The sequence below is a fragment of the Nematocida minor genome, assembly GCF_024244105.1.
Source record: "Nematocida minor strain JUm1510 chromosome Unknown 7925, whole genome shotgun sequence".
In the NCBI taxonomy this organism is placed as follows: Eukaryota; Fungi; Microsporidia; genus Nematocida; species Nematocida minor.
The window spans coordinates 150,365-172,066 of NW_026250402.1; the positions used below are offsets into that span (position 1 = coordinate 150,365).

The 21,702-nt window shown below is 43.9% G+C and overlaps 16 protein-coding genes across 16 annotated transcripts; 8 read left to right on the forward strand and 8 right to left on the reverse strand.

Moving 5' to 3' along the window:
* Positions 1–1,559: 1,559 nt before the first annotated feature.
* NEMIN01_0121 (uncharacterized protein) lies at positions 1,560–2,372 on the forward strand (the record flags this gene model as incomplete). Its single annotated transcript, XM_051476063.1, has 1 exon — positions 1,560–2,372. The coding sequence occupies one exon, from the start codon at positions 1,560–1,562 to the stop codon at positions 2,370–2,372; it is 813 nt and encodes a 270-aa protein (XP_051332023.1).
* A 434-nt stretch (positions 2,373–2,806) lies between these two features.
* Positions 2,807–3,331, forward strand: NEMIN01_0122 (DNA-directed RNA polymerase III subunit RPC8; the record flags this gene model as incomplete). Its single annotated transcript, XM_051476064.1, has 1 exon — positions 2,807–3,331. One exon carries the CDS (start codon positions 2,807–2,809, stop codon positions 3,329–3,331), a length of 525 nt encoding a protein of 174 aa, XP_051332024.1.
* A 651-nt stretch (positions 3,332–3,982) lies between these two features.
* On the reverse strand, positions 3,983–5,653 carry NEMIN01_0123 (uncharacterized protein; the record flags this gene model as incomplete). The annotated part of the gene is made up of 1 exon (XM_051476065.1): positions 3,983–5,653. The coding sequence occupies one exon, from the start codon at positions 5,651–5,653 to the stop codon at positions 3,983–3,985; it is 1,671 nt and encodes a 556-aa protein (XP_051332025.1).
* Positions 5,654–5,964: 311 nt separating this feature from the next.
* Positions 5,965–6,657, reverse strand: NEMIN01_0124 (ribosome maturation protein SDO1; the record flags this gene model as incomplete). Its single annotated transcript, XM_051476066.1, has 1 exon — positions 5,965–6,657. One exon carries the CDS (start codon positions 6,655–6,657, stop codon positions 5,965–5,967), a length of 693 nt encoding a protein of 230 aa, XP_051332026.1.
* A 139-nt stretch (positions 6,658–6,796) lies between these two features.
* Positions 6,797–7,618, reverse strand: NEMIN01_0125 (large subunit ribosomal protein LP0; the record flags this gene model as incomplete). Its single annotated transcript, XM_051476067.1, has 1 exon — positions 6,797–7,618. The coding sequence occupies one exon, from the start codon at positions 7,616–7,618 to the stop codon at positions 6,797–6,799; it is 822 nt and encodes a 273-aa protein (XP_051332027.1).
* A 233-nt stretch (positions 7,619–7,851) lies between these two features.
* On the forward strand, positions 7,852–9,864 carry NEMIN01_0126 (uncharacterized protein; the record flags this gene model as incomplete). Its single annotated transcript, XM_051476068.1, has 1 exon — positions 7,852–9,864. One exon carries the CDS (start codon positions 7,852–7,854, stop codon positions 9,862–9,864), a length of 2,013 nt encoding a protein of 670 aa, XP_051332028.1.
* Positions 9,865–10,074: 210 nt separating this feature from the next.
* Positions 10,075–12,483, reverse strand: NEMIN01_0127 (putative protein kinase C eta type; the record flags this gene model as incomplete). Its single annotated transcript, XM_051476069.1, has 1 exon — positions 10,075–12,483. One exon carries the CDS (start codon positions 12,481–12,483, stop codon positions 10,075–10,077), a length of 2,409 nt encoding a protein of 802 aa, XP_051332029.1.
* Positions 12,484–12,507: 24 nt separating this feature from the next.
* On the forward strand, positions 12,508–13,596 carry NEMIN01_0128 (uncharacterized protein; the record flags this gene model as incomplete). Its single annotated transcript, XM_051476070.1, has 1 exon — positions 12,508–13,596. The coding sequence occupies one exon, from the start codon at positions 12,508–12,510 to the stop codon at positions 13,594–13,596; it is 1,089 nt and encodes a 362-aa protein (XP_051332030.1).
* A 151-nt stretch (positions 13,597–13,747) lies between these two features.
* Positions 13,748–14,320, forward strand: NEMIN01_0129 (uncharacterized protein; the record flags this gene model as incomplete). The annotated part of the gene is made up of 1 exon (XM_051476071.1): positions 13,748–14,320. One exon carries the CDS (start codon positions 13,748–13,750, stop codon positions 14,318–14,320), a length of 573 nt encoding a protein of 190 aa, XP_051332031.1.
* A 535-nt stretch (positions 14,321–14,855) lies between these two features.
* Positions 14,856–16,388, reverse strand: NEMIN01_0130 (nuclear protein localization protein 4; the record flags this gene model as incomplete). The annotated part of the gene is made up of 1 exon (XM_051476072.1): positions 14,856–16,388. One exon carries the CDS (start codon positions 16,386–16,388, stop codon positions 14,856–14,858), a length of 1,533 nt encoding a protein of 510 aa, XP_051332032.1.
* Positions 16,389–16,555: 167 nt separating this feature from the next.
* On the reverse strand, positions 16,556–17,146 carry NEMIN01_0131 (DnaJ-like protein subfamily C member 9; the record flags this gene model as incomplete). The annotated part of the gene is made up of 1 exon (XM_051476073.1): positions 16,556–17,146. The coding sequence occupies one exon, from the start codon at positions 17,144–17,146 to the stop codon at positions 16,556–16,558; it is 591 nt and encodes a 196-aa protein (XP_051332033.1).
* Positions 17,147–17,261: 115 nt separating this feature from the next.
* On the reverse strand, positions 17,262–17,909 carry NEMIN01_0132 (translocation protein SEC62; the record flags this gene model as incomplete). Its single annotated transcript, XM_051476074.1, has 1 exon — positions 17,262–17,909. One exon carries the CDS (start codon positions 17,907–17,909, stop codon positions 17,262–17,264), a length of 648 nt encoding a protein of 215 aa, XP_051332034.1.
* Positions 17,910–17,938: 29 nt separating this feature from the next.
* Positions 17,939–18,415, forward strand: NEMIN01_0133 (uncharacterized protein; the record flags this gene model as incomplete). The annotated part of the gene is made up of 1 exon (XM_051476075.1): positions 17,939–18,415. The coding sequence occupies one exon, from the start codon at positions 17,939–17,941 to the stop codon at positions 18,413–18,415; it is 477 nt and encodes a 158-aa protein (XP_051332035.1).
* Positions 18,416–18,598: 183 nt separating this feature from the next.
* NEMIN01_0134 (uncharacterized protein) lies at positions 18,599–19,144 on the forward strand (the record flags this gene model as incomplete). The annotated part of the gene is made up of 1 exon (XM_051476076.1): positions 18,599–19,144. One exon carries the CDS (start codon positions 18,599–18,601, stop codon positions 19,142–19,144), a length of 546 nt encoding a protein of 181 aa, XP_051332036.1.
* Positions 19,145–19,417: 273 nt separating this feature from the next.
* NEMIN01_0135 (prolyl 3-hydroxylase /prolyl 3,4-dihydroxylase) lies at positions 19,418–20,629 on the reverse strand (the record flags this gene model as incomplete). The annotated part of the gene is made up of 1 exon (XM_051476077.1): positions 19,418–20,629. One exon carries the CDS (start codon positions 20,627–20,629, stop codon positions 19,418–19,420), a length of 1,212 nt encoding a protein of 403 aa, XP_051332037.1.
* Positions 20,630–20,737: 108 nt separating this feature from the next.
* NEMIN01_0136 (uncharacterized protein) lies at positions 20,738–21,511 on the forward strand (the record flags this gene model as incomplete). The annotated part of the gene is made up of 1 exon (XM_051476078.1): positions 20,738–21,511. The coding sequence occupies one exon, from the start codon at positions 20,738–20,740 to the stop codon at positions 21,509–21,511; it is 774 nt and encodes a 257-aa protein (XP_051332038.1).
* Positions 21,512–21,702: the final 191 nt, after the last annotated feature.

Below are 21,702 nucleotides of genomic sequence, written 5' to 3' on the forward strand. Positions count from 1 at the left end.
GCATTGATGCTTGTGCACTCTCTGATAACAAAGTTCTTCAGCTTTCTTGTTTTTTTTATTGCGCTGTCTACTTCCTCAATGTACTCGCTTACGTCTATGCCTATGTCTTCTTTGAGTATGGCATATATGTCAACGTTCCATATTTTGTAGATAAAAGTTGCTGCACACATTGAGATGGACTTCTTCTGGAGGCCCTCTGTTTTTTTGAAAAGGCTGTCTATAGCAGGAGACACTGCGCCCTCTGACACTGCATACAGCGCTGAGATAAGCGCCTGCTCTGGCCCGTTTCTCTGTATGAATGCAAACATCCCTTCTGGGTTTGTGCATGCTCTTTCCATCAGCTCTACTCCGTTCATAATGTGGTACAGATCCACTTTGTTTGGCGCTAAGAAGGCAACTTCTTCGCCCACAATAAGACTCTCTGCTAGATTTGGCGCATGCTTTCTCCCGGATGGAGCTACGTGCGTGTACTCTGCGCCTGCTATGACAGTGCAGCAGTTCTCAGGGCTTGCTGTGTCTTTTTGGTTTGATATGATGATTGTGATAACTGGATCGCTGTCCTTCTGTCCTATGCTTACCAAGTTCTTTCCTATCTGGTAAAATCTTTCGTTTTTTATCGTGCTGTGTGTAGCCAGCCGCGATCTTATCCTTGTGGAGGGCATGGGCCTTTTTCCTATAGCATATGCATTGTCGTCCAAAAAGATTCGGGTTGCGTCTGGGAGAATAAGGTAGGCTGAGTAGCTTCTTCTATCTACCTTCACTAGCTGTATGTGGTGTTTGGTGTTTAGCTCTGGTAGATCAGCTGTTCTTATTTTCTTTAGATACTTCTTCAGCTCGTACGCCTCCAGGGTGTTGTCCTCAAACAGCACAAGCATCCCTTTGTAGGTCGTCACCATTTGCTTTATTGCAGGCTTGTGGCCCATTGCGTACAAAAAGGGCAGAATATGTGCCATCACTCCGTGCGTATGGGACACAATCTTTGCAGAGTATCCTTTCAGCCAGCTGCTTTCTTTATAGACAAACTCGTATATGTTTCCATCTGCGCCCCCCATAAAAACTCTGCCATCGTCTGTTTCGCAGACACATGTCATCACCACAGGCAAGTCTACCGTTATGTCCATGCTGATGTACGCCACTGGGCTTTTGCATAGACACATCATGCTGGCGCTCGTCTCTGTAAACAGAAGAATGCAGTGCTGCACATTTGACGTGAAGATGTCATTGCCTGGCTTGATTGCAAAGACAGCCTGCACCTTCTGTGTTTTTGTTTCTATTTCGTTTATCATGTGTGTGTTGTAGTTCCAGATGACAAGCTTTCCGCGGTTTGCTGCCCAGACAGAGGACACCCCTTCAATCAGCCCCGCGTGCCCTTCGTCTTGCGCTGTTTCTTCTATTTCTTTTGGAAACGGTATGGATTCTTTTTTATACACAATCGTGTCCATCGTGTACCCGCTGGCGCAGTCTTTTACTTTTTCTAACGACATTTCTACTGTGCTTTTTAAACTCTCTACTGCACTCTGCACTTCGCTGTATTTATCCATACAAAAATAAAAAAACAGATGGAAGCACTTTACAAGCTTGGCAACTACAAGTTCAAGCAGATGTTGGGCGAAGGGATGTATGCTGTGGTGTATTTGGCCGAGCAGGACGCAGAGCCCTGGGCTATAAAGGTCATAAACAAGGGAAAGTGTAGAAAACGCGGAACCAGGCATGCCCAAAAAGAAATCGCAGCGCTGCTGCGCTTGGGGAAAAAGGCTGGGGTTGTGCACCTAAAAGAGTGGAGAGAAAACGAAACCTTTTTCTTCATTGTTCTGTCGTACTGCCCAGGGTATTCTCTTGACAACACGCCGACTTTGCTGAGCGTGCAGGAGATTCTCTACACTGCGCTCTCTATCCTTGAAACACTGAAAAGGATACACTCCCTGGGCGTCTTTCACTTAGACATAAAGCCGTCCAACGTCATCGTGTCAAGACACGGTGCGTGCTTGGTGGACTTTGGATGCTCCATTATTTCCGAGAACGGCGTGGTTGAAAAACACATGCTGCCCTTTGAGGGAACGCCTGCATACATGGCGCCCGAGATGATCAAAAGCACAGACCCCTTTATTTCTCTTGAATCGCTTGACGTGTGGAGCTTCGGGTGCCTGCTTTATTATCTGGCTGCAGGGAAAAATGCGTTTGTCTCTGCCTCGCTGTACTCTCTGTATCCAAAGATTCTTCACTGCAAAGTAGACTACACGGGGATGCCTGCAGAGATAGAGCAGATATGCAGAAAGATCTTTATCCAGCTGCCCAACGAAAGAATCTGTCTGATGAACCTTATTGCCCTTGTCAAAAGCAAACTTGTTTCTCCTTTGCAGCAAAATGTCTAAAATAGCTAGCTGCAGCTCTTGAGCTGCTCGCACCTATAAAGCCTGCTCCTACTGAGCACCGATAATATATTATGCATCTTTTGTGTATTAAGCCTGTTCAAACGGCATTTTATGCTTATCCAGCTAGATTTCTGTGTACTATTTGCTTTGCAGATGATGTTCTGTGATATCTAACAGATCTAGTTGGAGAAATCAGTGTATTTATCTGCAGAGCTGAGCCTATATGTATAATAAATACACTTCTGTTTACTTACTTGTACATCCATTTCTTGCGCATATGGGACTGGTGTTTGAGTGTTCCAGCGGAAGTATAGCTAGAAACAGCTGCTTGTTTCTGGGCTTCTTAGACCGCAGAAGAGCAGTCTTTATATTTGTGGTTTGTGCAAAGTCCTCTGATGGTAAAGTGTCTGGTGGATGCTTGAATTTTTTAAATAATGTTCATTGAAACAGTACAGAAGGAAAGACTGCAGATTTCTCCGTGCCAAAAGGACATAGGCAGCGCGATTCTAGCCAAGCTGCAGTGGCAGGTTCCAGGGAAACAGCTGGAGGGAACTGGCGTCAGTCTTTTTCCGCTGTGTGTGGAGGCTATTGACGATGTAGAAATACACGAAGGAGTGCTGTATCCGTTAGTAACGTACAGACTCATCATATACCAGGCTTTTCCAGGGGAGGTCCTTACGTGCACTGTTGAAAAACAAGACGCCTCGGGCATTCTTCTCAACCATCCCCTTCTTCCTTCGGTTTTTGTTCCAGCTGCGCAGCTGCCTCCCTCCTCGGAGCTCACAGCTGTTTCTGGGCGCATGGGAACAACTGTGGACATATGGGGGTGGAAGTACAACGAGTGCATCTTATACATCCGCATGGGCGAGGTGTGTAAAGTGGCAATTGTCAGCACAGCAGGCTCCTCGATATATGCATCTATGGATGGCCCCGGGCTTGGGCCTATCTCTTGGTGGTAAATAATGCGCATGCTTTCTTTGCTAAGCATATCAAATGGGCATGCATGTTGTTGCTATGTGTGGCATTGTGTGCTATTTGCTGCCTGCTGCAGAGGCCTGTTCTTATAGCTACTGACTGGAAATAAATAAAAAGCACATATTAGAATTAAAAAGCATAGCACCATATATTAGACAGATATGCTTTGGAGAGATAGAGCAATAATAAGTTAGTGTATACCCATTTAGCCAAGTGTACGTCTTTTTTCTTCTGCATCTTCATCTTTTAAAGTTTTAGCAAATAAAAAGTGTACTGTGCAACTTGACGTAGACTTTTTTTCAGCTGCAAGTTTGGGTGCAGCTTCTATATTAATAAAAAAGTGTATATAATTAAGTTTTATGTTTTATATACCCATTATTTTAAAGATGCCAAAGAAAAAAGAAAGACTGAACAAAACTCTTTAACAAGCTTTAATAGTAAAATGTTTTTATTTCAAAGATAGTTTATTTGTTTCTATTGTATAATGCTATGTAGGTGTATCTGTTAGGCAACTGTGTTGTTCTGTGCTATCTGCAGTGTACTTTACGGCACTTTTGTTCTAGATTTATTACTTAGCTGAGTTTTTCTATTTAGGTATTTATTCTGTGAGATGGCATAGATAAATGTACATACTATTAACCGCCGCACGGCATGTAGTTATTTATATCATATAGTGCTAAATCCAGTATAAAGCGAGATCTTGCTGTAAACAGAATAAAAGTGCCTGGGATAAAGAGTATAAACAGCAGGGAGCCAATGTATGTCACAAAGCAGGCTGACCTTAGAGACATGCGCCTAGACAGAACCATTATCTGGCTTTCTCCATAGCCCATTTTCACGAAAGAGGTCTGGTACAGAGTTGTAAACACGATGATCCCTATGATGACCAGAGCGAGCAGCATGAAGATGCTTAGGTTTGTATAAAGCGTTTCTCCAAGGTCGCTTGCGTTCGAAAAGAACTTCTCGCGGTCTCCGACTCTGAGGTATTCTAGCGGATACATCCCCAGCCTAAAGTACATAAAGCTCTTTTTGAAGCTTCTGAGGCACCCGAATATCATGAAGCCAGTTGCATTGACCATGCGGAAGATCGGATATTCGATTAGATACAGGCTCCTGTTCAGCAGAGCTCGCATGATGTTAATCGGCAGCTCTATAAGCAGCGACATAGAAAAAACAAATGTGCACCGTATGGTTTCGCAGAACACATTGGCAATGATTTCGATCGACTCTAGCGCTGTTTTTTTAACACTGTTTACAACAGCATTTATGAAAGAGTGCCCGCACCGAGACTCTCCAACTAGAGACCCCATGAAGAATGATAGTATGTGCAGCACTGTGCCGTACGACTGTAGGACGGTCATTAGAGCTATAGTTATGGAGGTGTATGATAAATACGGGGACTTGTTTGCATATTTGTATACAATCAGCATAGACCTGCAGAACCATTCCAGAGTTTGGGCGTTGAGTAAAAAGACCAGCGAGCTTAGTGGCAGGGTGATCAGCATGGCCCACAGAGAGAAAACCAGGGGAAGGATGGTCTTTATGCTTTTTTCGCCGTCTTGTTTCATTCCCATGGCAGTTCTGAAAGTCTCCAGCCTCTGATCAGTGCTTTTCAGATCTTCCTCTGGATTTGCATCTCTGTATTTTTTCTGCTCTAGGATGTACACGTCTTCGAAAACAGTTTTGCCATCATCTGTTCTGTATGTCTGGACTGCCTTGTCAAAATCTGGGATATTTTCTGAGGCTGGAACATAGTAGTCTGTTATTGTGTTGCTTATCATATACCCAAAGGGCGAAAGCAGTATGCACACCACTCCGCTCAGCAGGACCTGTATTTCTATCGAGATCTCTTTTGCAAACATGTTGAAAGCCAGCATGCTTATAACGCCGCAGGCTCCCAGAAGCGTGCTTGTTGTGACCAGCCGAGAGATTTGTTTGGCAAATATTACTCTTTTGGGATATAGGTACTGCAAAGCCCGGACAAAGCACCAAGTAACAGACTGCAGAGCACCCATGCACATTACGAAGGTGAGAAACAGCTTGTTTTCTGCCAGTGCGCTTGCCAGTGCAGGGAAATTGAACTCTTTTAACACGCTGCTCACAATGGGCATGTTGTTGAAAAACAGCGTTGCCAAATACGAAAAAGCTACTATATTGAGAAAGAACACAATGCAGAACGAAACAATCGTTTTGAACCGGCTCATGAGAGTTGTGCTGCTGTTCTGGTCCTTTTTTATTGGAAAAGACCTTGACTGTATTAAGCTGATTGCTTGATCAACTTGATTTAATGTAATTCCACTTACCATGATGCTAATAAAAATTTGTAAAAGTTTTCCAAATATATAATCAATTTTTAATTAAGCAAAGATGTTACAACCTACCGAAACCAGCAGACTAGATTGGTTCAAAGACATCTGATTAGAGAGCAAAACCCAGCAAAGGACCAAACACATCAAACAAATCATACTATGCTATTATGTGCTGTATTTATGTGTATACTACACACCTGTGCTAGAACCTATATGGTGTATATGGTGTGTCTTCTCAGTCTCTGATATTGCTAAGCATATATCGAGAAAACATCCCAGCAGCAATAAAATCGTTTTCTATCTATTTATTACAGCTCTATCTCAGCATCTTCTACTTCGGGGAGCTCTTCTATCTCTGCCCCGCTCGCGGCTGCCAGTCTGTTTATGGCGCCGTACAAATCATCTGAGGCCTCTATAACATTTTCTGCTTTTCTAAAAAAGGAGCCGTGTGGGAGCGTATCTACAATCTCAGACCAGTCCATTTCCTTGTCAACTTTGACTCTAAGCGCTCTGCGGCTGTATCCTAGATGCACAGCCTTCTTCAGCACGTCAGAGAGCTGTATTTTTATGGGCTTTGCACTTGGCGTGTAGTTTATCTTCTTTAAAACTTCTTCGGCCTCCTGGTGGGTGAGCACTTTATTGCCCCCTTTTCGGACTCTCTGCACAAGCCCCTCTGCAACAGCTTTTCTGGCGTTCTGCTGCTCGTACTCTCTTGTTGCGCTGTCTTTTCTTTCAGTCCCCTGGCTCAGTATTATCTCCAGCGCTTTTCTTTCCGTGGTGTTGAACTCGTCTTTTATGCTTTTTTTGCTGGCAAGTTTTCCCCGGCTAATATCTGAAAAGATACTTTCAGTGCACAGCACTTCTTCCAAGCACGCAGTGTTACGCCGGTACTCGTACAGTCTTTTTGGATGCGCAGCCACCTCGTAATTTCCGTACTTCCCCCGGTATACCACCACAACTATGTCTTGCAGCTTTTTTACATTTTCCGGTGTGAATATCATAGTGAAAAAAAACAATGCCGCTTTATTGCTGCACTCTCTCGCTAATCAGCCCAAAGAAAAGACAGATGTGGATTGAATGCGTACTGCTTGCAGAAGCAGATAAAGTGCAGTGTAAACAGATAGAGTTAAAGATGCTTTATTACTTTAAAAGAGAAGTCAGCTCTGGCATGCTGTATCCTGCTCCTGCAGCAAGCGCCATAATGTTCTTTGCTCCTAGCTGCAGCTCCTGGGAAACAGTAGACTCTGTTACGTATCCTGCTCCAAGCGCAAGAGCGGCAAGAGTGCTCACGGCCTCCTTCACCATAGACTCGACTGTCTCGCTGGTGATCTTGAGGTACTCTGAGTCGAAGAACTTTCCGTCGGAGTATGCGTGCGTGATTTTCATCTTGTACACAAACGGCGTGACTCCAAGAAGGGAAAGAAGAGCTGCCTCCGAGTGCCCTACTCTCTTTCCCTGCGTAAGCGCCTTGCACTTTGATAAGATCTCGATCTTACCCTTTGTAATCTTTGTGGCAATTCCAAGAGCCTGGAAGAAAGAGGTCTTTCCTGGGTCCAGGCCTGTTATGATGGGCTCGATCCAGATGTCGCACTGGGACAAGTCTCCTGGCTTGGCAACTGCGTGCGTCTTCTTCTCCTCGAAGATGTTCTCGATTTCGCTCAAAGACCCGTTGGTGAAAACAAGTCCAACGTTGTTTTTGATAACGTTTTCCACGTCCTTCAGCTCAGGGTGTGCGTCAATAAGCTTCTTGAGCGCGCTCTTGATGGTGGTGTTCTTTCCCATTAAGAACTCTCCTTTTCCTCTTAAGGCCTGCCGGATTATCTGGCACTGGCTGGAGGAGATGTTTGTCATCTCCACAACCATGAACTTCTTGTAGTTTGTGAAGTATTCCTGTGTTCTGTCGTAGACTGAGTTTTTTCTTATGCTTTTTTCCGTCATTATTGGTTGTTCCACTTGCAGCATTGATGTTGTTGAAATGTCAAGGGCTCTAAAAATAAAATATTTAAATAATAACTGCCGGATGCAAATTGCGCAAAAAGGGCACACTCAGCTGGCCTTGCGTGTGCATGCACACTTCTGCAAGTTTGTTAGTGCTCCAGCGGATACTCGCAGATATTTGGCTTCTTGGCCATCTGTGCAATGGAAGTCTTCTATTTACATTTATTTATTTAAATAAATTGAAATATAAACAGAGAATGAATCCTCCGGTAGTTGGAATAAATACAGAAAGATTTACAGCGCTCTGGGAAACATTCCAAACAGAGGCAAACAAGCTTGCTAGCGGCATGGAGTGCAGTGGCATGGAAATATACACCTCGATCTACCAAATAGTAAGCGGCGGCGATGTCTCCTACGCAGTGCGCCTTCACTGGTGCATTGGAAAGTTCTTTTTTGCGCTGGCTGTCAAGCTGCGAGAGAAAATACACGGTGAAGACTGGATAGAAGACTATGCAGAGGCGTTTTGCCAGTACGAAACGACAGTGGAAACAATCGACTTGCTGGCTCTGCACCTCAACGAGGCAATCCTTGAAAATAAAGAGTGCAAAAACATAAAAGACCTGGGATATGTGATATGGGAGCGGTGCATTCTCCGGCAAAGGTACGAAAGAAAGCTTCCCTCTCTCTCAGAGTCTCTCCCAAAAAAGAGGGAGCATGCAGAGGTGTGTCTGCGCTCTCTGAGCAAGATAGCTACAAACTCGGAAGATAGATTCGAGTACTACAAAAACAACTACGAGACAGCTTTGCTCTCTAGCATAATATCTGAGTTCAAACAGGACATAGAGACACAGCAGGAAGATCTGCCAGGGTATTTGGCGCAGTGCAGCCTGTGCATTTCCAGCTACATGGAAACATACGCTCCTCTGTTTCTTCCCATATCGCTTTCTGTTTTGGAGGATTCGCTGGAAAAGGTTTTGTTCCCAAAGCAGCCAGATGTACTGAAAGAGGAAGTGCAGAAAATACTCTACAGAAAAGACAAAAACGAGATACAAATCCTGTGCAGCGCAATTCGCGTGCTGAAAAAGAAAATCTTTCCCATGTTCCTCGTCTACTTGAGCGAGTTTTGTCTCAGCGTCTGGCCTGCGGATAAAAGCTGTGCCGCTGCCTCTGCTGCATACAGCGAGCTTGCAGACATGCTGACCTCTGAGAGCTGTGACAAAACACTGGGCGTCCTGCAAAAGACTCTCTCTATAAAAATAACACGGCCGGGCATAGGCAAAGAGCTTTCTGTCTATCTTGAGGCTCTTATACACAGAAAAGACTACGCAGAGATAAAAATGGCCAAAGTGCTCCTGGACTGCATCATGATAAAAGAAGAAAAAGAAATATTCTACACGCTGTACATTGCCAAGCTCTCAGAGCGCCTGTTTTCTCTGAGATTTGACCCTTCTATTGAAAAGTCAACATCGGACTCCTTGAATTTCCCGTGGGTGGTAAAGAAGAAAGTGCAGCGCATATTTAACGACATGGTGCTGAGCACAAAAGAGAACGAGCTCTTCAAGCAGAAGTATGGCTTTGGGCACTATAGGTACAAAACAAGCTACGGAGACGACATATTTTTCTATGGAATCATTGCAACGGCATATGTGTGGCCAATATCGGAAGATGCCGTGCAGAACATCAACCTCCCCGAAGATATCAAAGGCATTACACAGGTCTTTTCTGAGCAGTATCTTGCAAAGCATCCCAGAAGAAAGATTACCTGGGTGGACACGCTTTCTACCGTTGAGATAGAAATCGAGACTGATCGGATGTACTGCATAGAAATGCCGCTTACACACTATGCAGTTCTAAAGATGCTAGAACAAGAGCCGGGAACCCTTGATAAAATAACTCTAGCCGTTAGGCTCAGCACTAAATCAGCCACAAATATCATAGAATCCCTGCAGAAGGCTGCCATTATCCTGTGCGTTGATGATGTGTACTTTCTCAACGACAACTTCGCAAATGCTGAGCAGAAAATAAAACTAAAGGCAAGCGAGGGCGCAGCCAAGCGCATCGGAAACAGAAAGTCTTACTACCAAGCATGGGTGTCTAGAAAGCTAAAACAGGAAGGAGAGTGCGCCCTTAATGATCTATCTGAAAATATACAAAAGACGCACACAGAGATATTTGAATGGAATGTGCAGGAGTACACAGAAGCCTTGAAAAACCTAAATGAGCGCGGGCTCATTGAAATAGTAGGCCCGCAAATAAAATACGTTCCATAGCCGCCGGTCCTGTATCCAATGCAGAGTTTTCAGGTCAAGCCAATGTATAGCCAAATTTCTTAAATAAAATATGTTTTGTTGTTATAGTGTATGCCATTTGCACACTTACCGTTTAAAAAATATTTCACAGAAAGGCAGATAATTTATAAATGTTTATTTAAATAGTACCCCTGGGACCAGAACACACAGTATACTCGTATTTTAGAGCAACTAAAAGTTTTGGAAATAGGCGTTGTGGGAGTTGTCTATTTCTTCAGCAGGGCTCAGAGAAGGGCTGTTCTTTATCTGCGCTGATTCAAAGTTCATGCACGGCTTTTCAGTGGAGGGCTTCCATACCACAGGGAGCTCTTGTTTTTTCATTTTGTCCCAGTCTATGTCGCTGAAGTACGGATGGTTCTTTATCTCCCATATAGACTTTGTTCCAATTCGGCTGTCTGCACTCTTCTCCAAGAGGCCAACTATAAGAGAGCGCATGGGCTCTTCAATGAGCTCTAGATTGGCCGGTGGGTCGTTCTGTATCGCCTCTTTAGTCTGCTTTATGCTCCCAGCTATAAACGGCGATGTTTTAAGAACGAGCTGATATGCCAGCACGCCAAAGCTCCACCAGTCAGCTGCCTTTGTGTAGTGTTCATCGATCACTTCAGGCGCAACATTTGGGAAACTGCCACACAAAGTGTGCGCAACACCGTTCGGTGCGCCTATGGAGCATAGCCCAAGGTTAGTCAGCTTCACATACCCGTTCTTTGCGAACATGACGTTTTCCAGCCGAAGGTCTCTGTATATTATATTCTCTTCATGGAGCCACTCAAGCGCTATGGTCAGCCCGGCAAGAATCATTTTTATTTCAGGCGGTGTTATCTCTCTACTGTGGAGATGGTAGTACAGATCACCCCCTTCCACAAACTCCAGTATGAAAAAGATGTGGGTTGTTGTTTGGAAGCATCCCTCCATCTTTACAATGAATGGGTTTCCAGAGGACTTGGCTATTTCTAGACAAATTCGCTGTGTGTCCACTAGCTCTTCACTGTTGCTCTCAACAATATCCTTTTTCTTGATTGCCTTCAGAGCCACTGTTTTGTCTCTCCAGCTGCACAGATAGACCTTGCCGTTGCCCTCTGGACATATTAGATACAAGAACTTGAACTCACTGAGCGATATTTCACTTTTGTCTTTCTTTTTCTTTTTTGGCACGTATGCAACCAGCCCTTCCAGCAGCTCTTTGGTGATTCCGCACGACTTAAAGATCATGCCTCTGCACTCTGTGTGGTACGCATTTTGGCACACAGAGCACTCCAGAGCCACGGTCAGCATCCCTATCCTTTCTCCGCAGTGGCAGCACCAAGTTATGCCCAGCATTTTCTGTTTTACCAGATTGTGCTCAACGCTGTACCTCTTGACAGGCTTTTGTGCTTTATCATCGCTGTCGGAGCTGTCTTTCTCTGAGTCACTGTGCCCTTTTTTGATTATCTCTTTCGAGGGCTTTTGCATCCTGTTTGCCAGCTCGTCATAGTCGTTGGGCTTTTCTCGGATGTCGATAGCTGCAATTATTATGTTCAGCCGCTCTTTTTTCATTTCCTCAACCTCTTTCTCAAGGGCCTTTTTGTCGGACTCAGCCTCCTGTTTTTTCTTGAACTCAAAGCACTCGAAGAATATCAGGTTCATGCAGTGTGCATGGCATGTGAACTTGCACCAGTCGCATCTGTAGAACTGCGAAGCACGGTCTTTGCTCTCGTTGTGCCCACACACTCCGCACCGGTAGAGCGAGATGTCCTCGAGCTTTCGCAGAAGATGCCCAGAGGATCTTTTGGTTATAATGGACGTGCCATTTCTCTGGATTCCGCACTCTTCAAGTTTGCAGTTTCCAAACGAAATGCTAAGCATGCTCTTCTCTGCAATTGTGTAGTAGAAAGACTTCGAGCCAACATCCTCTGCATCCACAAGGTTTTCAATCGGAAAGTACACCAGGCCAGCAACCACATCGTTTTCTGTTTTCAGCATAAACTCTATCCGGTACACATCTTTAAATTCGATGCTGATCGACTTACTGTCTTCAATCTCGCCCGCCTCTACTTTTCCTATGAATGTATCATCGGTGTATATGTTTATGCTCATGTTCTTGTGCAGCGGGTTTTTGCTGAAAATGCCTATGATGGAGAGATGGGCTTTTCCGTTGTGCTTAACTATTTTTTCAGGCTCCATGCTTGTTGAGTCAAAAATCATGCTCGGGTTGTAGCTCTTGTCCTTCAGGCATGCATCTGACAGAAACCTTTTTATCATTGCGATCTCTCTTTCTATGAAGTATATGACTCTCTGGGACTTTTGGACCCTTTCCAGCAAAACATCCGTGGTGTTCTCCTGGAGAATGACTTTGTAGCCCTCGAGAAGGTTCTTTTCCTGATCAAGCCTCTGTTTTAGAATTTTGACTCTGCTTGTGTCTCGCGCCTCCCAGCACTCCAGAACGCTCCCGGGGTTTTTGTCTTTTCCCGAGAGAAAAGGGTTTTCATTTTTCAGCTGCTCTATTTGGTATCGAGCGGCCTCTGCTTCAGTCTCTGAAAGCTGCGGAAGCATGTCCGTTAGTTTTTTAATAATATTTAGTGTGTTTGGAACTTGTTCTGGCATATGTAATTTGTTTGTTTATTTTTCATGCAGGCTTCCCAACATATAAGACAATTGTCCATCCAGCTCAAACAGTACCTAAAACAGTGCAAAGAAAAGAACCAATTTTCACCCGAGCTCGCCAAAAATGCTGTTATGGACAGCCTGGCCCCTCTCGCAGAGCTTCCTTTGGACCAAGCGTGTGCACCTCGCACAGCTCCTCCAGTAGAGGGAAAGGCCAGTGAAGATCCATACATATACGCTCTGATTACCGAACATCTGTGCAGGAGTAATGCAATACAAAGTGCGCGCACTCTTCTAGAGGAAATGGAGGAGATGTTTCCGCTGAAGGAGGAAACAGAGAGGGTTGACATTCTAAAGGCATACTGCCCGTGGTCTGATGAGCTGGGGAAAAAGCCGTCACACTCAATAACTCGAAAGTCTTCTCGGTTCCAGCAAATATGCCAAGTAAAAGAAAAATGCGCTAGTCTCATTGAAAACTACAGGGAGAATCCTTTTCCTCTAGACATTGTTTCCAACATCTACAGAATAATCAACGACAGCTACATAGAGCCTCTGCGTCTCCCAGACAATTTTGAAAAAAAGGAACTTCTTCTACAAGATACCATAGACAATATTCAAAAATGTTTTATTGAAGAGAACGACACAATTCTTTACTTTGACGGGAAGACGGGGCATGTGTACGCAAAAAGCTCAAAAAGCTACAAAGAAGTGCAAATTGTTCTGAGCTTGCTTGTATTCCCGCACCGTTGCAAAGAGGTAGAAAGGCTCCTGCGCGCCAAGAGAGTAGACTGGCCTGTAGACGCAATTTCTCTTGAAACTCTGTACTATGTGGGAAAGGCGATGGAGTCCATCAATCTGTCGCCGTACAGCTGCGATGGAGAGATAGAATCAGCAGTTCCTCCTGCCCTTTCGTTCCATTCCACCTTTTTCTGTCCTATTCTTCGAACCGAGTGCTCAGTAGACAATGCTCCGTGCATACTTACATGCGGGCATGCAATTAGCATCCGCGCTTTAGAAAAAATTGCCTCTTTCAAAGGCATGGTTTTCAAATGCCCGTACTGCCCCAAAGATGCAAATATTAAAGATGTATCCAAAGCCAAGCTGTTTATATAGCTCTAGCTGCATAAATACAGTAGTAGAAGTGCCCATTCGCTTACTTTCTTCATGAGAGTGCATTGCAGCTCTGCACAAAATATTTCAGCCAATTAGAATGTTCTCCCCTTAATAAGGAGTATAATATATGCAGCCAGAGAAAAAATTACCAATGGAAGTTAGAAAGATAGTAAGAAGAATAGTTATTCTGCTTGTGATTATATTTGTTATTTTCATACAGAGAAGTCTCTCGGATGAAAGTGAGCAGATGCGCATGATAAACAGCTATAAAAAAGCGATAGAGCAGCACACAGATAGCAACATAGATGAACAGTGCAAAAGTATAGATGAAGTCTTAAAGATCTACGAAGATCTAAAGGATAAAAATGCATTCAATATAATACCTACGACAATAAGTGACACATTTAAGTCGCTATCCACACGAAAAGAAGAGCTTATAAAGATGAAGCATGCAATAAAAGAGCTAAAAGACGGGATTCTATCCTTTGAAAAAAACATATCCCATGAAAAGGCAAACAATAAGGATGAGAATGAAGAGGTTGCAGAGAACATCAAGGATAAAGTGCACAAGTTTGCTGAAGAAGTAAAAAAAAATACCGAGAACATTGAGAATGCGCAGGCAGTTACACAAGTAGAAATTGAAACTCTGAAAAACTTTATTGCGGGCACAGAAGAAAAAAAGTCTGATGCTGAATCTAATGCTAAGAACAACGATGATCTATGATGAAAAGCCCTGCTTATCTTCAATAAATAATCTTTAAAAATGCTTTTAATTCTTACGATGTTTATCATCTGTTCTTCTGCACCTACGTTTCAAAAGTGTACACGCTCCATCATTCTCTTCATAAAAACAAAAAGACTTATACTGTACCAATAGATGCTTTTAGTCTGTTCTCTGTGCTCTCATTAACTTGTTTTGTTTATTAGCACAGCCTTATGTTGTATGAGGCTCTGGTTTTAGTGCAGAGGTTTTCTACTTAGTAAATTATTTGTTCTTGGATTACATTTAAACACTAAAAATCTAAACAGGTACTTTTTAAATAATTTATTAATTCTAGCAGAGACAGAATAAATGGATAGAAGTTACTGGAGCAGTGCACAGTTGATAAAAAGAGGTTTATTAGATTATCACTTTGTATCTACACCTTTTGCTTTTTCATTCAGCTGAGATCTATGCAGTCTTATGAATCAACATGTTTTCTGTAGACCCCTCTCTTTAAAGATTCTTAGAAATTATACACTCTTCTTCTGCAACTGGCTTAGTATGAGCCTTTGTCAAGCCCGCAGGCTTCACATATTGTTCGAAAGGCTGCGTTTTGCAGTGTGCACATATTACAGCACCAGGGCAAGGACTCTTTGCAGTCTTTTGCGATATCTACAATTTCATCGAACTTGTTCTCTAGCACGTTTTTCTTGAACAGCTCACTGTCGTTTTTCTCTACGCATTCTAGAAGACTGTCTGGCAGAATTCCCATGTCTTCCAGCTCCAAAAGCACGTCCAGATCCGAGAAAGCCTGCAGACTTACCTGGCAGATTGACTCCTCAGTAAGACTCTTCTGGAAATGCTTCTTTAGCTTGCTCACTCCCATGCCCCGCTTGAACCAGTTGCGTTTGGTGTCTATACAAAAAAGCCGTTTGTTCTGTGTGAGTCCATGCGTGGGGCGAACCACCAGATATTCAACTGGTATTTTACTTCCTGTGTGCGCTCCCTCTTTATCACGCCATATCACGTCTATGGACTTAACCGACATTTCAAGAGGATTCTCAGATGCCTGCAGGAGGCCATCTAGCGCCAGCTCCATGCCCAGATGCGTGGCCATGCACTCGTATATTTCTGAAGAGGCCTCTACTCCGCTCAGAATCAAAGTTGCAAAGCGCGACCCTTTTCTCTCCCCGTCTTTCCACTCTCCAAATGCATTCTGCATTCTGGCAATAAAGGCCACCTCCAGCGCGCTGATAAAAGGCGACTCCTCCTTCATGATTCTTGTGTACACCATGCCTACAATCTGCATATTCAATGCCCTCAGCACTCTATTCAGCGATTTATCTTCTCCTTTAAGGATCGGGTCTGTTTCGTCTATCAAAAAGCCGTCTGTAAGCCCTTTCTGTCTTGGTGCTATCTTTGCAAACACTTCAGCTTTGCAGCCCTTAGGGACCTCTGTATACTCTGAGTATCGCCCTACAAGAAAATGCACAGACTGCACGTTCTTCTCCTTTCTCTCTATGAGAATTTGTTCTATTATGGCCCTGTCGTGGACTTCGATGTGGTCAACCGGGCGAAATGGCTGCTGTGCCAGGTATATCTCCTTTGGAATGCACTTATTGCATCTGTGCTCGGCTCTGTGTGTTCCGCAGGGAGGAGGCAGATGTGTTTCTATCTGCAGACATTTCAGCTTAGAGTGAAGGTACTCTTCGTATGCGCCCTGCGAGATAGATCTCCGCTCTTTAAACTGCTCTGAGACCCAGGAGTCTTCAGCCATGCAGTTACTGCACATCCCAGATGGCCCGTGGTGGCACACACCGTTTTCCTGTGCAGAGTCCTTGGATGCTTTCTCGGATGGGGCGTCTTCTGCCTCAGGCTCTTTCACCACTTCATACTCTGCTGTAAGTACTTCTCCATTCTCCATTTTGTTCTCTTCAACAGTCCCAACCATTTCTTTTTGATTGTGCAAAAGCGCTGTGCAGACACTTTTTGTTCTGCTGTTTATTTCTTCCTTTATTTGCTCTGCAGTCGTTGTGCCAACCACTTCAATACGCATAGTTCTGTCTCTCCCTTGGACTCTTATAATCATAAAAAAATAGTAAACAAATGCTAAATTACTTCTACTGGTATTTGCATAGCATGCATTGATTCTTCCCGGTATTTTGCACAGCAGACTCTGCTCATGGACTTATAGGAAAGGGTCTGTAAGTGAGATTTGGATGCATATGGTAATTTTATCACCGTAAACAATAATATTTATTTATCGCCCTTCTTTTTTCGGGCTGGTGCTTTTGACACGGTCTCCTCAAGCCTTTCTATCATTCTGTTGTATCTCTCCTTTCTGGCGCTTGCTCTTTCTTCCATGTCTTTTGCGAGCACTTCGGCTGCCTCTCTTTCTCTCTGTCTCTTGGCCTGTCTCTTCTTGTTCAGAATGAGGAGCTTGGCTTTGTACTTTGGAAACTCGGGTATTTTCTTCTCTTCTATCTCTGCGTCCAGGATCTTCCTGTATCTTTCTTCTTGCTCGTCTTCTCCTAGAAGAAGGCTGTCTATGATCTTTGCCATCTGTCCTTTGTGCTTTTTGTAGAGATCAATCAGCTCTGTCTTTTCTTCCTCAGAGCCTGCGTACATAGCCCTGAATCTATCAAACATGTTTTTTGTTATCATGTCTCTTTCTTCTGTCTGTGTCAGCACTTCGTATGCCTGGTTTAGTTGCACAAACTTCTCTTCTGAGCCGCCCGGTCTGTCTGGGTGCATTTTCATTGAGAGCACTCTGTATCTTTTTCTTATTTCCTCGGGCGTGCTTTTCAGCTCGCATCCCAGCATCTGTGCAGCCTCTTCTCTTCGCATATAAATTTTGCAGTGGCTCTGCATAAATGAAAGATAAAAGTCTGGAATGCGTACGCACTGGGGCTAAAGGATACTAGCAGCATGGAAGAGCACGTGTTCACAATGCAAAATACATTTATTTATCTTTAATCTTTTTTGCTTCAGCTTTCTGTGCGGCATCTGGGCCGGCTTCTTCTTCCTCCTGGTCCCATCCATAGAGCGGCACAAAGCTCTCCAGAATTCCGCACTCTGCGTACAGGTTGGGGAACAGCCAGAAGCTACGGCGCGTTGCCAGCCATATGGAAATATACAGGACAAATCGAACAACTGTGATAGATAAAAGAGAAATGACTATTCCTATCAGCACATAGAAAAGATACCCTGTTACAACCTTCAGACTTCTGGGCCAAATCGGGAACATGGCGATGGTTAGCGCAAACATCAGGCCCAGTATGCTCATTAGAAACAAGAATGTTTTTGACCCCTCTTTTATCCAGATGTACTCGTGGTTTATGTTAAAATCGTAGGAGATGTCGAGTGTGTGCTGGTCGCCGGAGGGCCTTACGCGCACAATGTAGTGGTTGTCCAAAAGGGTTGAAATTACGGTTTTTGCATCGCTCGTGGAAAGGTTTCTTGCGTTCATGAGGTATTTGACAGCATCGATGCCCTTGAACAGCGATATTCTTTTCATTCCGTTTAGTATTGACTCGCTTGTGGTGATTCCCCGCAGGTACTTCTCTGCCTGGTTTGCTGTGAATTGTCTTGGCTCAGCCTCTTTTACCATTATTTCTTTTGCTAAAACAAATAATTAATATGGAAAAAAGAGCATATAATGAGTGCTGTTACAAAATGCTCTCTATCCTAAACACGCTAAAAGACTTTTCGCTGGGAAAAACAGAGCTTGAAAACAACCTCACAGAGCTGAATAGACTTATAACTCTTGTGACAAATGATCAGGAGGTCTGTCCTGTGCACATAGAGAAAGTGGGTGATAAAAAGTACATAATTAAAAATACACACATAGAAGAACAAGACGGAGAGGTAAAAATACTAAAAACGGATATACTCCAGCTGTCTTCCTACTTTCAGACTCTTCCACTCAAAAAACAGCCGATTGAGGAGGCGTTGGAGTACATAAAAACAGTAAATGAGAACAGAGTATGCATGGTCTGTCTTAGAAGAGCAAGTGAGAGCACGCTTCTATCTCCGCTCGTCATGAGAAAAAAAGAAAATGAAATTCTCATGTACCATGTAGAATGTGCAGAAGAGAGCCCTAGCTACCTAAAATAGATTTTTATATGCTGTAGACAGCTCGTGGGAATGGATTAATTAGCTAGCGCAGTGGAGTGAGCTAGAAGGTGTACAAAAATTGAAAGAGAAAAGTTTCGAAGCAATCAGCCTCCATGGTAATTGGCGCAAAAGAAAACAAATAAATTATAGCAAAGAAAGAGTGTGTTTTGTTATTTTTATTAGATGGGGTTTCTTCTTTCCAAGCTGTACCGAGACCAAAGCGTTTTTATTCTTGTCCTTAGGCTGGGCTCTGAGAAGAAGTATGCCATTGTAGAGGACTTCTTTAGCGTCTTCCTTTCAAAGTTTAAGATTGTGTATACGCACAGAAGCGAGTATCTAACATACAACAAAATATCAGAGAAAAATCGAAGTCTTTCGATTGTGGAAATGCACGACAGAGACCACTGCAATCTGTTCTGGGACTGCATCACCGGCATGCACTCTATCGTGTATTTTATTGAGAGCCTGACAAGCGGAAACATGCTGGAAGTAATAGGACAGATAAAGGTCATAAAAGATGCAAACGCAGGGGCTTCTGTTCTGCTGGTTATTGTTAGTAACAAGATGGAGATGGAGGGGTATGTGCAGTTTAGAAAAAGTCTGAAACAGGCCCTGGATGGCGTGAGCTACAGGGTAGTAGATGGTGTGATCAATGCACCCGAAAAAACTCTTCTGACAAAGGATGAGATATGCCAGGGTTTCTCTTGGATTCTGAACCAGACGAGCTAAAGAAACACCTCATGCTTTTAGCAAATCTGAAAAAGATAGGTTGGCTTGTAGAAACTTTAACCGCCAACACATCTCTCTTCTGTTTTGGAATACTGCACAGCTCTTATCATCATTAGCTGTTTTTTCCTACCTTAAATAACAAGAACAAATGCATTCTGGATTCAGAACACAGAGATATGCCCTACTCTCCTAGTATTGCACTATTATACTTCAATACACACATAACTGTAGTTTCCTTTTTATTAAATCCTTTGGTGTGCAAATTCTTTTATGCTATTCAACTGTCTTACTGTCTGGAAGCGCGTTCATTCGGTATGCTACGATGTATCCTTCGCTCTCGCTGGGAGGAATAAATAAAGCCCCGGGGGCAGGCCAGATGTAGTATCCAGGCTTTTTGATGCTGCCAACCAGATCGCCTTCTGGATTGACTATATTTATATCCCCATTGTACAGAGACAAGACAACCAGAAAGTCGGATTTTGTGTTAAAAGGGTCATTTAGCAGAAGATAGCTCTCCTTGTTTATCCTTCCCACCATGCTGTCTACTGTCTTTCCTGTTACAGCTGTTACATTTAGCGCTATCTCAGTCAGGCCTCCTTCGTCTTCTTCGGGCTCGTCAATCGAGCCGTATATGCAGTTTAGCCTTCTTTTCCACTCCAAGCCTTCTAGCACCTCTTTTGTTTTTTGTATGTACTCACTGGTGTTGCATTCGTCCATAGAAGAGAGAACAGGAGCATTTTTAAGGTCAACATTTATCATGTACTCCATGTGGAAGAACCAGTATCGATTCCTGTGGTAGCTCAGCTCTATGCTCTTTGGTCTGTGCTCTTTTGACCGCATCCATCCTGTAAATGCTGATCTGCGCCCTGCGGTCATCATTTCTACCTCGTGGTAGGACTTTCCAGACACTTCAAAGATCACGAGTCTGTTAGCAGCTGTTGCGATTCTTTTGGCAACTGTTTTTCCGTCCTGTGCATACAGAACAAGTTTTCCATTTTTCTTGCAGCATGTCTCAGAATTTTCTTTGTTTTCTGCTGCGCTCTGGAGAGCCTCAGAGGGAGATGCGCTGCTGTTTGCTGCGCTATTTTCATCCTCTGTGCTGTTCAGATAAAAGGAAAACGCCAAAACACGCTGGCTCACACAGTCGTCATGGGGCAGGAGAAAGTGCCCGGGGGCATAGAAGGAGGCAAATAAATCCATTTCTGGGCTGTGCACCTCCTTGTTTATGTTCTGGAGGTCTTTTTTCATTTCATTTTTTACCATATTGAGAAAAGGCTGATACCGTTTTTCGTTTTTTAATTCGTTCGTTTGGTAGAAGTGAAACAAGTCTGAGTGTTTCTCGTAGAACTCGCTTTCTTTGTACATCTCCAGCACAGAGCTGAGGACTTCCTGGGGCAGAAACCCGTCTACTACTCTGTGGTAGAAAGGAGTAGTGGAGTACGCAGCCCCTTCATTTGTTTTCTCCTGGGTCTGCATATGCGGCATGTAATAAAAAATTTTCGGTGTTTGATAGTACATAAGCTGATTGGTTGCCGCACAGGGGGACTATGCAAGGGGAAAAAGTATAAATAAACATTGTTTTAGAAGATCACAATGCCAATACAAGGAGGAGAATTAAACTACAACAAAAACGAAAACAAAAAAGCCGCAGATGATAAATCAAAGGATGAGACCAACAAGGCAGCGGAGGCAAACAAAGCAGCCGACAGCAAGAAGCCATCCGACGATAAGCCAAAGACCGAGGGCAACAAGCCAGCAGAAGCCAGCAAGCCATCTGATGATAAATCAAAAGCTGCAGACAGCAAGCCAATGGATGGAAAAAAGCCAGCAAGAGAAGATACACCAAAACCCAGCATATCATCAAGCACTGAGAAAAAAGCTGATTCGCTCCCACCAAAAACAGAGCCCACAAAGCCTGCAGCAGAGAAGCTGGAGTCCAGCAAGCTCTCAGATGCATCCAAAAGCATGGACAAGACTTCTTCCGCACCAAAGCCAGGGGCTGCAGGAGTCTCCGATGCATCCAAGGCCGATGCGCCAAGCGTGCCCCCTAAGCCCATGACGATGGGTCCAGCCCCCATGGGAAACGGTCGCCCAGCAGATGCCAAGAACCCAGCACCTGCAGTCAACAAGTCCTCCATGCAGCCAAGCAATCCTGGCGCTGGCTCAAAAGAAACTGGTGCTGCTGCATTATCATCATCTGGTAAGCCCGCAGAAAGCAGCCAAAACAGCAATCTCAACAAAAACAACACCCAACTTCCACAGGAGGACGACGAACCAAACGCAATCGTAAAGTTCTTCAGAAAAATCAAAAACGCAATCACGGGATTCTGCTGTCAGACAGAGGACTCTCTAAGACACGTTGCTTAATAAATGGCGCTTTCAATCTATTCTACCTTTCTGGCTCTATCTCTTATTCTGTAGCAGATGCTATCTTTTTACTCACTACTGCTTTCTCTTTTTACTTGCGCAGCTATAGGAGACATACCGACCCAGAACATAGCTGTGAATTGGACAGAGTGTGTGCAGTACTGATCTATAAGTTTGTTAAGTTTGGTTTT